A 14,903-nucleotide genomic window follows, 5' to 3' on the forward strand; every position below is an offset into this window, starting at 1 on the left:
TCCATCAAATAGAGGTGACAATGGCCTTTATGTCATTTCTAATGAACGTTTATGCTAATCTGACTGCATTTAATGCAGGTCGTGCAATATGCATGGTTGTACATGAAAACTCTTGGCTTGTTAGTATTAAGGGAAAGAGGATATTTTCCTTTTTCTATTTAGAAAGTCATTTCCAGATGATCCTTCAACCCAATTATTTTTTTTTCCCATCCTAATAATTTGCCATGTGAAATGCTAGTTGGATCTCCAAACTTTGGGCCACATTGTCTGTATCATCATTTGCTCATGGAATAAATTTCAAAAATCAAAGTATTAAACCACGTGGAACAATCAATGAGTTAAGTCTTGGCCAATATTTGGAAATGCTTTGCAAGCATTTCAAATGGGCTCCCATTGGCTTTTCTGCTGGATGGGTTCAGTAATTGTCAATATCAACAACTGCCTATCTAATCCAAGCCCATCAGGAATGGGGACCCAGTTGAATTGGTCGATCTTATTCTGATCGAAGTTTTAAGACCTACCCATTTCATGCCGGAGGGAAGGCCTTAGGTTTCTCCCCTGTGATGATAGGGGTTGGGATTCCCACCTTCACCCCCCTCCTCCCTTCCCAGTTGAAGGATCTCTTTAAAGCTAATCCCTGCTAGGTCATTGACTACGTACCCACATCCCTCATATCAGATTTAATACTACACTGAATATAACAACATTACTCTTAACCAAACATGCCATTAGAAAGGGAAGGACTCGGCTCCTGCCTGCCCGGGCTGCACGTGCAGCGCGAGACACGGTGAGGTGTGAAAAGATCGCCTCACCCCTGCCCGAGCGCCTTGCCGAGCAGTCGGTGAGGCGGTCTTTTCACGCCTCATCAGATCCTGGCGCTGCCGCACGTGCAGCCCTAGCAGGTCTTTGGATAGGATCCTTTTGGGAAAGGGAATAGGGGTATTTTTTTTCCCTATGAACTTCATTTCCGCAATTGCACAATTATGGTAAGAGAATAAAATGTTAATGTTAACTAGAATCAGGTCGCAAACAACCGAGGCTTGGTCAGTTGGTTGGTGGCTTGCCAGTTGAAGAGCATGCCCTCTCCCCTAGTGGTTAGATATCTCTTGTATTGATAGTTAAAATTCTTCCATTTGGCGAAAAAGGGGAGCTCTTCCCTTTCATTATGTTGTAAAGTAGGCCGAGCTCAACTTAACTATCATTCAGGATATTAGGGACTTAACTTCCTACTTTAGGACCTGTATCTTTTCTTTTATTTCTAGGGAGACTAACAGCACTGCTGACTCCCTCTCCAAGATGGCCTTGTCTTGTGCGGCTGAGATAAGTTGGCCTCTATCCACTCCCTGGCTTTCTGCCCTTTGTAAATCAGAAGCCTTGTGTGAAGCGCGCTTCAATAAATAAGTTTGCTTTTCACCCAAAAAAGAAAAAAAGAAAAAAAAATGTAGGCCGAGCTCAACCTAGTATAAACACATGGATTTGCCCAGCCCAAAACATCCAATAAGATGGACTGACTTAGCCCCAAAAAAAATTTCAAGCCGGGTTTGGGCTATGATGAACTCAATCAAGTTGAACATTGCCCAATGTCCCATTACATAACCTTTTCTTTGGAGCATCTGATGATATTTTCCATGTGCATAAGATAATTTGGCTTTTTAACTTAAGGTAGGAATTCCTTACCAGGCCAATAATATAAATATCAGTACTCATCTCAACCTTATGGTACACCATCTATGGAGTCTCTTGTTTTTCAATTAGCTTTCGTATTCTAACAATGCTTTAAAGGGTGTAACATACAATCTTTTAGGGGAAGGGGATCGCTGTCAAGCTGCGTGGCCTCTGCATTAGCAAGGGACCACTGTAAACACGTCTGGGGCATCCAACAGGGATGGGATAAAATTTTACAGGGCAGGGTGGTCATTTCGCCTTTTGTGTTTGTAACTGGTTTTTTTTATTTTTTTTTTATATATATAATTTCCAATGCCCGAGAAGTTGCAGGGTGATCATCATGCATTGGGTGAGATTGCTCGATTCCTAATCTAGTTCGATTCCTTACCCGACGTAATATTGAATCATGGAACAACAGGAATCGAGAATTGGATCAATTGATACCGATACGATTTGATCGAAACTGATTTGTGGGACAATCAGGGTTGGCATCAAGCCATCAAATATAATTATATAAAGCAAGATGAACAACATGATCCCTTTGGGCTCTATTAATGGGTGTCTTAGACCTTGCCTACAATTCGCACCCCATCCCTTCTCAAATCATAGGGTTGTTAACAAATGCCCCCCTAAAAATATCTATTTGTCTAAATGCCCTTTGACAACTTTCTAATTGTAAATTTTTGCTATTTTCAAACATTGTAGCACTTTAGTCCAAACCATTAATATGAAACGTTAAACGTTACTTTTGGGAAATCTAATGACCAAAATACCCCTCTGATTAAAACCCATTAAAATTAAAAAATAAAATAATCATATTGCCTGATCTTTCCCAAATCGTTTAGGGTTTGAAACTGATTTTTTTCCCCCCAAATCTGTTAGGGTTTGAACCCATCTGAAAAACAAGAGATCCATCCCAAACCAGTAGATCCCAAAAGGAAAACATCAGTTTTAGGCATGAACAGAAAAAAGGATCTTCCAAACTCTACTCGTCTCTATCCTGAAATGAGCTCTGCGATTTAAGTGAGTCCGTTTTTTAAAATATTGTCCGAACCCAGCTCATCTTCTTCTGCTGCTTCTTATGTGTGGAAAAAACCCTGAAAACTCAGATCTAAGAAACCAAAAAGGTTATTAGAACATAGAGAAGACAAAAGAAGAGCATTGAATCACCTGAATTTTGCTACAGACGTAAAACCCATCACCATTTGAGGTGCGACGGTTGTAGAAAAGAAGAGATTGACAGGAAAAACTGGAAATAGTTGGTATGGGGGGTTTAGGGAAGATTGAAGATTACTTTTTTATTTTCCTCCACTTTCCCAGGACCCCATCCCAACAAATTCCTGAAGTTCATAATCTCTCTCCCTCTCTCTGTGTCAAAAGGATGTAGAAAGACGGAAAGGAAAAACTGGTAATACTGGTAATAGTTGGTATGGGGAGTCTGGGGAAGATTGAAGATTTCTTTTTAAACTTTCCTCCACTTTCCCAAATCAGATCTGGCTATCAACGGGAAGACCTGTTTTGGTGTCAAACATGAGATGATTATCATCGACACCAGAGCCAATTGAATTATTATTACTCATAGCTTTTTCAGAAGAAACCCCTGAGGTAACAAAGTTGATAAGAGTCTTTTGCATTCGATCAACCAGACCACGTTTCTCATCATTGAACTGAGACATTCGCAACCCTGCAAATATGAATATCTTTCATGTAAAAGGAAAAGTGAAGGATGTCGGACCACTGAAGGAATATCTATCCCATCCTTCTTGCTTTCCAGATGGGTTCAAACCCTAATCGATTTGGGGAAAAAATTTCAGTTTCAAACCTTAAGTGATTTGGGGAAGATGAGGGTAATTTGATCATTTGATTCTTCAATTTTAATGGGTTTCTATCAAAGGGAGATTTTGATCATTAGATTTCCTGAAACAAAGTTTAACATCTCAAATTAACAGAGTGCTACAATGTTTTGAAAGTAAAAGGAAATTTGCAATTATAAAAGTTGTAAAGGGGCATTTGAACAAATAGACATTTTCAGGGGTTATTTATTAAAAACCCTAAATCAAAACAATGCATATTAATAAATGGGAGAGGGTTTTCTAAACAAGCAACATAGGGGGTTTGCACGAATGAGGTGCGACAAAATAGTATTGTACATAAAAGGATGGCAACTTTATTTCATATAAGGAGAGGGATAGACATAAAGGCAGAGGTTCTAGCTTATGCTACTCGACAACATAGAAAACAACAATAACAACAACAATCTCAGTCTTATCCCAACTTAGTGGGGTCAACTATATGGATTCTTAGCTGAAATAACGATTACCTTAGATTCATGGGTGAAGCATTGAAATAACGATTACCTTAGATTCATGGGTGAAGCCTTCATTTTCATGGTAAAAATGAAGGAAAACTTTGTCGTTTAGTTTTTTTTGTTAAGTTTCCTCAAACCCAAATTTTTAAATATCAATATTGGTAGTATCGATCATTGCCAATGTTGATACCATTATTTGTATCTATTCGATTCCAGATCAAAAGGTCATTTTAGATGTCACTATGCTAATGAAGTTTAACACCACTATTTGTTACTAGTCCATATAGAAGACCCCACATACATCCCAATGACCATATATTTTTTTCTTTTCTTAATAAAAGTGTAATCACACAAACCACACACCAATCCCAAAAGATTAACCAATTTTTAGGACCATATTTTAGTCCAAAGTAAATTAGTAAATTTACTATTCAAAGTTTTAATAAAACTACTAAAATGCCATTAAATGAAGATTAATTTAAGCATCTTTTGTAATTGTTGCTATTTCTACTACTCATTTTAATTGAAATTGTACCTATGAGATGATTGGTCATCTATCACATGGACTAACCCATGTACAAATGTGAAAAATAATGAACGTTATATTTCACTTGGCATAGTAGCTTGGTAACGGGAAAAAAACCCTAAAAAAACATTTTTTTGACAAAATTTTTCTCTACCAGTTGTGGAGGGTTCACCCATCATCCTAGGGTTCATAAACCCCGTATAGAATTTTTGTTTGTTCTAAAATACCCTCCTGATACCTTTTCCCGCCCCCTCTCCCACCCAGCCAGTGAATAAACCCTAATGTAATGTGTATCAGTTGATCCATAATAGGTGTTTTGGGTGATTTTTTGGCTTTGATAGCAAATCACAAGTGCCTCGTGAGGACCAATCTTAGGTAGGTCCCATCTAACAGATTCGGCAATGAAGGGCATGAAGTGGTGTCTGAAGTGACTTCTGTGACCTATACGTAGGAATCAGGAGTCACTCGGGACTCATGACTGAATTGATTATTAGTCCAAAAAGATTCAAGACACCGACTCGTTGACGCTACACAATAACACGGCTTATCTTACAGAAGTAGTACAGAAAAGAATCCTTCAACGGCTAGTTTTGGAGTACAGACATCCATTATAACGGTAATATTACCGTTGGAACCCCGTTTCAAATCTTTTTTATAACCCAATACACTTCTTTCCCTAGGAACGAACATCTTCCTTCCTTGTTTTCTCTCCCGTTTTCAGCTGAAATTGTTTCGCAGAGATCTGTTTTTGGATCTTTAATCAAAGAAACAATCAAAACAATGGAAACTCCTGCATCAGCGAGAAGATTTACAAGATCACAGGTTATGGCTGCGGTGAACAACATCCCGACATCAAGTAATCAATCTTCTCCTGCTTTCTATTTCTCTTCACTTTTTCTTTTTCCAGTTTTTGTTTCTGATTGAATTTTTCCATTCCTTCTCCTTTCAGGGAAAAGTGAAGAATCTGAAAAGAAGGTTCTTTCGAGACAAAGAAACCTGAAAAACGACAGGTCGGCGCTTATCGACATTTCGAATGATTCCCCCATTGTTGGCCTTGCTGGGGGAAGCTTGGAGTCACCTTATTCCTTTGGCAAGAAGAAGGATCAGCCCAAGAAGACTCCTGGATCTGGAGAAGCCTTGCTTCGCAGTCAGGTCAAGACACTCCTGCAGAAGGTTGAAGAAGAAGCTGAGGTCTCCAAATTCTCTTTGGAGCACCGCCCATTCCTCCATCTTCCTAGCGTCGCCCATTCCCCATCTGGGCTTCTAGCCCCAATTCTGGCCGACATACCTCAGTTCACTGTAACTGTACAGGGGGTAATGGATATCGACAAAACGAAGCAAGAGGTTCAAGAAACTGAGAGGAGCGCTATGATTCGGTCTTTACTGTTGGATTTCTCTGAGAAGTCAGAAATCTCTGATTCGTCGGAATGCTCGTCGGCGCTGAGTTACCAAGAAGAGATCAGTAAGAGTCCGGAGAAAGCACTGGAGGATGACGACGCTTCAGTTTGGTCCATTCAGGTCAATGCTAGCAGTAAAGACGAAGATGAAGAAGAAGTTGAAGAAGTCGAAGAAGCAGAAGGAGATTATTACTATTACGAAGAAGAAGAACAAGTAGAAGGTGGTGGTGAACTGGTTGATGGTCTTTGCGAAGGATTGAGCAAGATGACCGTTCAGGAGAAGAGAATGCCTGAGTTCAAGGGTAAGCACACTCGATTCGTGTACAACAGCGATGAAGAGATTGAAGGAGAAGAGGAAATCTCGGAGAGTGTTCTAGGTTCCGCTTCCTCTTCTATTTCACATAATGTCTTACGTTTGAAGGGTTTGCCCACTCCGGAAGGGAAGCACCTCCGCTTTCCCCAGGAAGAAGAGGATTGATCGATGATGGCGAAAGACCCAAACGGTGTTCTTATTCTGTTGTTGCTTATGTGTCTTTCTTGACACAATTTTGATTTGATATTTTCTAAACGAATCCCTGTCGTGTTAAGCTCTCTCTGGTTTGGTCACTGATCAGAGCTGTTACATTTCAGATTTCAGAATGATTTAATAACAAGTAACATTCATATGATAACTTGATTTTGTTGACTGGTATTTCTGATGTTCTATTGAACTAAACCTGCAAATATCCATAGAGCCTTACAGGGGCCATGTTTGATTCTAATCCAAAAATCTCAAATATGTGAATCATAAACAGGAGACCAAGTTGGGGGGAAAAAAAAAGGAAGAAGAGTCAAACAAGAAGATTCTTTGCAAGAATCCCCTCAAATGTAATTCCAGGCCCAAAAGCTAGAATCAAACCCCACTCATAATCTACCTTCCCTTCTTTCTTCATCTTCAAGCTTTCCTCTATCATGTACTCCAACACATACACAATTGTGTTACTACTAGCATTTCCATAGTCCCTCAGTGCCCTTCTACTAGAACTCAGCTTCTCAGGTGACAATTCAAGCCTCTTCTCCAATCGATTCAAAATTGCTGGCCCACCTGGATGAACTGCCCAAAACATCTTGTTGTACTCTTTGTCGGAAAATCCAGAAGGCCCCATCAGTTTACGACAGAACCCCTCCACATTATCTTCGATTATGTTAGGAAGGTCTCTCCCTAACCTGAAATTGATTCCTTCTTCGGTGAGCCGGCCATCAATCGTCTTCTCTGTGTTTGGCAAGAAAGTCTGCATTGCAGTGTGCAGCTGGAACAGAGGCTTCTCCACATTTGAAATGGGGTCAGTGCCAAGTAGCATTGCTCCTGCTCCATCACCGAACAGGGCAGCACCCACAAGATCATATGGTCGATCTGCACTTGGAGGCTTGAACCCAATAATGGTGGTCTCAGAGGTTGCCAACAAAATACGGCTACCTGGGTTGTTCTCAGCAATGTCTTTGGCTACACGGAGGCCAGCAACGCCGCCTGAGCAGCCCATGAAGTAGAGCATAACCCGATGAACATCAGGGCTAAGCCCAAGCCCTTTTGCTAGGTAGAGATCTCCTCCAGGCAGCCGGGCTTCACTTGAAGAAACATAAATCAAGTGGGTTATGTCTGAACTAGGCCTTCCCCAGTTCTTGATGCAAGCTTCTGAAGCTTCAATTGCCATTTGTGTTACTGCCTTGTTAGATATGTCTAACCGTTGCTGAACAGTTGGAAGGCCTTCAAGAATAAGCTCTGGGTACTTCTTTAGTATCTCTTCTGACATGACTACATACCTTGTTTTAACTGTTGTTGTCCGGCCTACAAGAATCCAAATTACAGTTATTTCAGTTATGTCTACAAAATCTATCATGCACTGTAAGCAATTAAAGATATCTCAACAGAAGAGAATGAAAATCAGTAAGAGTTGATTTGCGTTACAGAGACGAGCCAGCTTCTCCTTGAGCTCAGGATCATCACAGTTGGTGTTTCTGAAGTACCCTTCTACAAGATATTCTTGCATCACAAGCTGGTGAGGGAAGGCCTTGCCGAGAGCCAGCAATGTAGTTTTCCCTGGATTAGCCTTCACTGTGGAGTCTCCTTGCTTGGTCTGTCTCTCAATTCTAAAATCTCCCATCTCAGAAGGTGGCATTTTCAGATGACCTTACTGCACTATATGATTGGGAGAGAGTAATTTGAGGAAGAACCTGCTATACATCGAGCATAAGACATCGGCTAATATATATAGGGATGATTACTTGGGAATTGATTCATGATTAGATCGAAGAAGATGGAAATTTTTGTTTCTAATCATTTCACATGGGGGCCGGAGACATGAAATATTTTCTTGTTTAGAACTTAATTGGGATTAGTTGAGGAGCAAGGCTTTCATGAAGGTTGTTAAAAAAAATAAAAATAGTTGAAGTTTAGTTTGAAATTGGTTAGGTGGTATTACTACTTTGATCTAGAGGGAATTGATGATCATATTTCTGAAGAATCTGGTTTGGAAAGGTGGAAAAAGAAAAATGAAAGGAAATTCGTATTTGACTCTTGCTTTTTAATCGTTAAGGTCATGTAGTTCACCGATTTAAGAGAAGGGTAGTTAATTATCCAAGTAACAAAGGAATGTGTTGTTTTCAGAAATCACAAAACAAATCTGAATTTTTTAATATAAATTGTTTATTACCGTTCAGAGTTGGGAGAGTGCCATAATATTGTTAGAGTACAGGTACACATGTATTGACATACAAGGATGCATGCTAATAAAAGGAGGAAATTTGATTGAATAACTCTGAAATTTGACATATGACTAAATCTAGACCTTATCTTCTCTATTCAACGGTCCGAATAGATACATCATTTGTCCATGTGGCAGAATATATGCCTTGTGACGTTTGAAAAACTAATAGACCTTTGTGACTAATAATTCCTTAAGATATGAGAAAAATATTTAGCATTTCTAACTAGAAAACTGTTGTTAAATGCTTTCATGATAAAATAATAAATAAATGTGTAATGACCTAAAATTACCTTTTCTCATGAGAGGTTGTTTCCTTGGCTGGTGAAGGAAATGTTAGAAGTGTGTCCATCAAATCCGTATTTTTTTAATTTAATATTAAATTCATTTATTATGCGTGATAATTGACGGGCTATGATTGTCATTAGGTTTTCATCTAAAGTTGTTCTTGACAAGGGATAGGATCGGGCATTTTATTCATATGGTCGTCACACTATGTACTTTGTGGAATGACGATTCCAAGATGCAAGTGTGAGTGCACATATGGTATGTGCATTGCATTAGTTCTCACGAGAGTCTTGCATGTGTCACTAACAGTCGATGAGAAACAAGATATTTGTTAGTAAAATTCGATAGGTCCCTTAATCTGAGAGGTCCTTGTTATTGCGGTTACACACCATGAATGTTTGGTCGTGAACAAGAGAGATGCTCAACACATGATCTACTGTCCTACTGAGGACTACTGAGGAGAGAGAATGTCTGTGTATGATTGGACGAAAATCTAGCTTAGATAACAGTTTTGTAAAGTATTTACAAATTGTTTTTGAAAACTAATATTATTTTGTCAAACGTTTTGAAAATGTTTTGGTCTAATCATTGACACAGAATCTCTGTACAAGCTTGTTCGATGGACATTGGTTTGGCAATAATATGCATGATATTGTTTAGTGGTGGGACTAATATGCAATTAATTGGATTAAATTACAAAGATCTACTATTTTGGAGAGTTAATGGTTTTATCTATTAATATCTTAATAATACCATCAATTGGATTAATTAATATTATAACATATTTGGATTAGGTAAAATATCCAGGGGGAACCTAGTTATACCCACTTTGTAGCTAACAAGGACACTTGTCTTGATTTGTTATCTCAAGTCTGCTTTTCGTGAAAAAATGACTAAGGATAGTTTTGTGTTTTACTGCCAGAAAGTATTAATAGCAAAGTAAAAATGTGTTCCTCATCATTAATATGTTAACTTGTGGTAATTGTGGTCTCTCGGAAGAATCAATGATTGCATCTTTGATACATTGCTAATACTAGTACAACGGTACTCCTTAAGAATTAAGTTCTGTATGGTCATACATCAAGTTTAAAATTTACAACATCTATTTGGCTTGTGGTAATATAGGCCAAGTGGAAGAATATAAGTTGTTGTAGCCTACATTGTCACATTAGCTGAGATGGTGGTTTCTCCAACCACCCGTACAAATTATAACTCCCTTAACTTCTTGATGTTGGAAGTAGGAATGTAAACGAATATTAAAAAATCTGAATTCAAATTGCGTCCGTATTCATTTATGTGTATCCGAATATGTTTAGCGGTATCCAGATTTGAATTCAGATAATCCAAAAAAAAATTTATCCAATCCAAATAGATACCAGCTAATAATAAAAAAAGTTAAGTAGCTAGTTGATCTTGAGGGTTTTTGAAGATTTAGCCGCTTCTAGAGAATGGGGAAAAGAGAATCATGAGAGATATGGATTGAGAGTGCATCGTATCTGTTGGGTCGAGGAAGGTTTGGGTTACACAATTTAAGGATGTAAATGGATAGTTGAAAATTCGAATTCAATTCACATCCGTAACCATTCCGTTTACATCTCTAGTTGAAAGTGCAGGAGATTTAAAATCGAAAAGGATTTTGTCCAGCCATGGCGGGAGCTGGAGCGTCCAACCCCACTAAACGACAGCAAAAATAGGGGTGGGGTGGTCATTTCATAGGTGGGTCCCACCTGGGCCCAACATGTGAGATGACCACACCACCCCTGTTTTTGTTGTCGTTTAGTGGGGTTGGACGTTCTAGCTCCCGCCACAACTGGACATAGGCCAGGTCCTTTAAATAAAAGGTAGCGCCATCGAATGCCTTATGCTTTAGAGTGTTTGAAGCTGGCAGAAGAGAAGAATATAGACGTTTGACATGATGGCTGGGAGTATCGGTCAACAATAGGGCATGCTTGGTCCTAATGGAGGGGTATGTTAGTATGTACTTAATCTCCATTATTGTTTCCTTAGGCTACGTTTAGATGCCAAGAAAAGAAAAAGAAAAAACATAATGAGACAAAAATAATATGATGCAATAAATCTTTTATGTGTCGTCTCTCTTCCCAAATTCTTTTTTTTTTTTTTTTTCTTTTCTTGACATCTAAACGTAGTCTTACAGGGGAAAATTATCTCCTGCAATTCTCTGCTTAGTACAGTTCCCTAGTGCTTCTAATAATAGGGGGGTGAACTCCAGCCAGGCAGTGTGTTCAAACAGGGGTAAAATGGTCATTTTTACCACTATGAGAGGAATTGTAGGAATTGTACCAAGCAGGGAACCGCAGGGATAAAGATCCACCTTACAGATTGATCTCTGGTTTCTGCTCGTACATTGGGGCCCATAATACACGTGTGGAACAAGTGTACTGATGAGATCTCAATCCCCATCAAGGGTTGTCAAAATCAAGCCTCACTGAACCTGCTTGATTAATCCCGAAACCGAACCTGATGTTTAATAAACAGTCCATTTTTGGTTTTGGATTGTACAATTTTTTGAATAAACATTTAGTCTCGGTCCAACACTCCAACCTAATTACCTAATTAAGGATAGTACCCGATCGCTTAAAGACTAAGACCAGGCCAATTATTCAGACAAAAAAAAATCTAAACCAGCAATTAAAGAGCTATTATCGATAATAAAAAAAAAAAACCAATTATCCAAAATTAATTAAAGACAGTCTCTATAAGTTTAGATGATTAAGGTTCAACCAAAACCGACCGATTGACACCCTTATTTAGGGATGTAAATGGATCGGATTCGGATGTGATCGGAGCCGGATATTCCCTGATCGAATACGGATACCGCTAAACGGATTCGGATGAGGATTGGATTCGGATTTTCGACCATCCGTTTACATCTTTGCCTTGTGTAACCCGGACTTTCCTCCCCCTAGCGGTTACAATTCACTCTCAATCCATATCTCTTAGATAATGATTCTCTTTTCATCATATTCTAGCACGTGTTGAATCTTAAAAAACCTTCAAAGTCATTATTTACTTAATTTTTATTATTAAGTATTCAGATTTTTTTTTCCAGACGGATTTTAATCAGGATATTCAGATTATTTTCCGAATATCTCTAAACGAATACGGATGCATACCTAAATGGATGTAGATTCGGATTCAAATTTCGATTATCCATTTAAATCCCCCCTTATTCCAACAAAGGTTTAAGTACACGATATTGACAACCGAATTGATACCGATACAGATACCAAGCTGATCCAATCCTGATACCTAAAAATATGATCCCAATCATTAGAGCATCCCAAGCAAGAAAGGTAAAAGGACATGGGAGTGTAACTTACAACAACCAAATATGGTTTTCTGGTAACGCTCAAGTCCCACGGAAACCGTGGGCTTATGCGTCCTTGCGTGGCTGGCAAAACACAAATACACATTAAGAGGATCGAATATGTTTTTTGGAAAGAAGAAGTGAAGTCCTTGCGTCCATATATCTTCTCCATGATAAGGACAGAGCACAGAAGAGGAGTGGGACTAATCACTAATGGGGACTGGGGAGTGCGTGGGATTCAGTCACGCGGCAAACATGACTCCCACGCCAAATCTCTCATATTATCTCCTCCTCTCTTATCTCTCTCCATCTCCCACGACTCAGGACTCTATACGGTCCCCTCCTCCCCATGGTTCGTGATCTCAGTATCGGTTGGGTTGGATCGGATTGGATTGGGATCGGAACGACTGATACGGATTGGGATCGCTCAAACTCAGGCAAATATAACACTTTTGTCCCTGTTTTCTAATAAAAAAAACTAATTTTTTTTTTTTACATTTTTACTCTTGTTCATATAGCTGGATCGGATCGATATCGGGATCGGTCTTGACCGATATTGATCCGATCCACCCAAAATCGGCCGATCCGATCAGATACCTCAAACCATGCTCCTCCCTTTAGTTTTGTTTGTTGTTTTCAATATCATTCTTTTTTTTTCCTTCTCACTTGTGAAGCGACATATCCATAGCCTCAATACCTCATCACTTGAAGAACATAAAGAAGGAAGATATTAAGAAAAAAAAAAAAAAAGACTCCCCCTAATCACATTTGACTTGTCCCAACTCACCAAGTTTTGAAAACGATGAATCGAGTCAAAAAACTGGTTTTTTTTAACTATGTTCACTTCTGATAAAATTAAAATTTCCAATATCTAGGTTCCCAAAATTCGCCTAATTTCTTTGACATATGTGGCCTTGCCTTCTTGGTGGTTGGAATGTTTCTAATGTAAAACAATCACACAAACTAACACTCACTTTCTTATCTGATCATGTGGGATCCTTATATACAACCGTAGTATACACCTTTCCATGCATCGTATTGGGGGAGGGGGAAGTTATCGTCTACGTTGGCCTCTATGGTAGAATTAGTCGGGGAGGTCTGAGAGGCAGTGATTTATCTTGTGATGGATGTCAACGGTTCAAGTTCGCTTATCTCCAGCTCGTAAGTTCGGCTTTTCACTGTCTGACTCATTGGACTGCCATTTCTGACTCTACCATTCGTCTCGTTCACTCATGGTTTGACATGCAAGATGCCTTTTTTTTTTTTGGGTAAGACATGTGATGTGAGATGCCAATATATATACACCGGTTATGGATATTACATGTTTGATTTTTAAGTATGATAAAGTTTATAATTAAGAAGTCTTTGAAGGTATTGTTGTAAGGATAATTAAACTCTTGTTTGATAGGGCTAGCTTTCTAACAGGTTGTGTGGCCTTTGCACCAGCACGAAGGCTAATGCCAATGGGAGCACACACAGAAGCATAGATCAGAAGGGATTTTTATTTTGTAAAGGGGTAGGATAGTCATTTTAAGGGATGTATCTGGGTTCAGATTGCACGCAACCAGAGAACTTTATTTTTCCCATTATAGGAAAAAGAAAATTCCTTGAGCCACCAGGGCCCATCTCATTGGTGCCTTGTGGCCTCTCCTATGGTGTGATTTCCGATTCCGTCCCGAGTCTCAACTCAAGTTCCGAGTCTCACCTGACACCGACGAGAATATCATACAGTTGAGGTAGGTTCAGAAAGGATAACGCAAAAGTACTGCTGCTCAGAGATCCCCCAGGCTTGGTTTTTTTTTTTTAATCCGTACACGTGGCGTTCAGACCACTACCCCCACTTGCATTGATGGCCGTCCGATGGAAAGAGTTATGCGTTTCAGTTACTATCTCTGCCTAAAGGCAGAGTATGATTTCTGAAAGCGTTAACCGTCACCATCCCCCGTCCGAGTCAGCCCAACCCATCCCAGCAGGAGAAGAGATACCTTACACGTTGGCATGTTAGCACACCAAGAAAGAGCGAGAGAGAGATACAGTCCTACGTGGCATACACGTGGCTCTTTTAGTGGGATCGGACGGTTGATGGGGACACCGTACACGGTGGCATTCATGGGCAGTCACCTATGATGATTTCGTCGTCGAACCGAATGATCGCTTTTATTACTTGGCCAAATTTGTTACAACTGGTTTATATAAATGGATTTAGAAGGAATCAGCAATAAGGTGTGAGAGAGAGAGAGAGAGATTGAGTGAGTGAGACAGAAGCCGTTTTCTGATGCATTTAAACTCGATTTGCAGAGAGGAAGCTTCGGGTCTTCCGTCTTCTGGATTCTATAAGCGGTGTTCAGCTTCAAAAGAGTTGGATTGAATACACACAATAGCTAGAGCTACCTTTGAAAGATCGAATGCAATATGATCTTTGTTTCCTGCAGATGGTTTTTTGGGCTTAAAAGGTTTCTTTTTCTTCCTTCTACTCTTTTTGTTTGGTGTACTAGCTCTGAGTGGTTGTTGGTCTACTCTACTGATGTTCAATTCCGAGGCAGAGTTTGAAGCTAAGGACCCTCATCTGGGTCTTTTCTTCATCAATTGTTTTGGAAGTGGTGTTCAGCTGTTTTATTGATTCATGAATATTCGTAGTTGGATGGGAGGA

General features: G+C 39.4%; 3 protein-coding genes across 3 annotated transcripts in view; 1 reads left to right on the plus strand and 2 right to left on the minus strand.

The window, feature by feature from the left end:
• Nucleotides 1-5,207: 5,207 nt before the first annotated feature.
• On the plus strand, nt 5,208-6,374 carry LOC122658964. Its single transcript, XM_043854132.1, has 2 exons — nt 5,208-5,355; nt 5,449-6,374. Exons 1-2 carry the CDS (start codon nt 5,280-5,282, stop codon nt 6,372-6,374), a joined length of 1,002 nt encoding a protein of 333 aa, XP_043710067.1. The 5' UTR covers nt 5,208-5,279.
• A 323-nt stretch (nt 6,375-6,697) lies between these two features.
• On the minus strand, nt 6,698-8,104 carry LOC122657893 (type III polyketide synthase B). The gene is made up of 2 exons (XM_043852691.1): nt 7,842-8,104; nt 6,698-7,721 (listed from the first exon to the last, which is right to left on the minus strand). The coding sequence occupies exons 1-2, from the start codon at nt 8,050-8,052 to the stop codon at nt 6,727-6,729; spliced, it is 1,206 nt and encodes a 401-aa protein (XP_043708626.1). The 5' UTR covers nt 8,053-8,104; the 3' UTR covers nt 6,698-6,726.
• Nucleotides 8,105-14,354: 6,250 nt separating this feature from the next.
• LOC122660288 (transformation/transcription domain-associated protein-like) overlaps nt 14,355-14,903 on the minus strand; it is a 108,211-nt gene continuing 107,662 nt past the window's right edge. Inside the window, exon 36 of the transcript XR_006332662.1 lies at nt 14,355-14,512. The gene's annotated coding sequence lies outside the window, so the exon portion shown is untranslated. The remainder of the gene's footprint in view (nt 14,513-14,903) is intronic.

The sequence above is a fragment of the Telopea speciosissima genome, chromosome 4, assembly GCF_018873765.1.
Source record: "Telopea speciosissima isolate NSW1024214 ecotype Mountain lineage chromosome 4, Tspe_v1, whole genome shotgun sequence".
In the NCBI taxonomy this organism is placed as follows: Eukaryota; Viridiplantae; Streptophyta; class Magnoliopsida; order Proteales; family Proteaceae; genus Telopea; species Telopea speciosissima.

What these genes read in the sequence shown, in the direction of transcription:
- LOC122657893 (XM_043852691.1), bottom strand. Translation starts at nt 8,052, where the DNA reads ATGCCACCTTCTGAGATGGGAGATTTTAGAATTGAGAGACAGACCAAG. An exon ending in GGAGAAGCTGGCTCGTCTCT is followed by an intron (nt 7,722 to 7,841) that starts GTAACGCAAATC and finishes GGATTCTTGTAG; the next exon opens with GCCGGACAACAACAGTTAAA.
- LOC122658964 (XM_043854132.1), top strand. Translation starts at nt 5,280, where the DNA reads ATGGAAACTCCTGCATCAGCGAGAAGATTTACAAGATCACAGGTTATG. An exon ending in GAACAACATCCCGACATCAA is followed by an intron (nt 5,356 to 5,448) that starts GTAATCAATCTT and finishes TTCTCCTTTCAG; the next exon opens with GGAAAAGTGAAGAATCTGAA.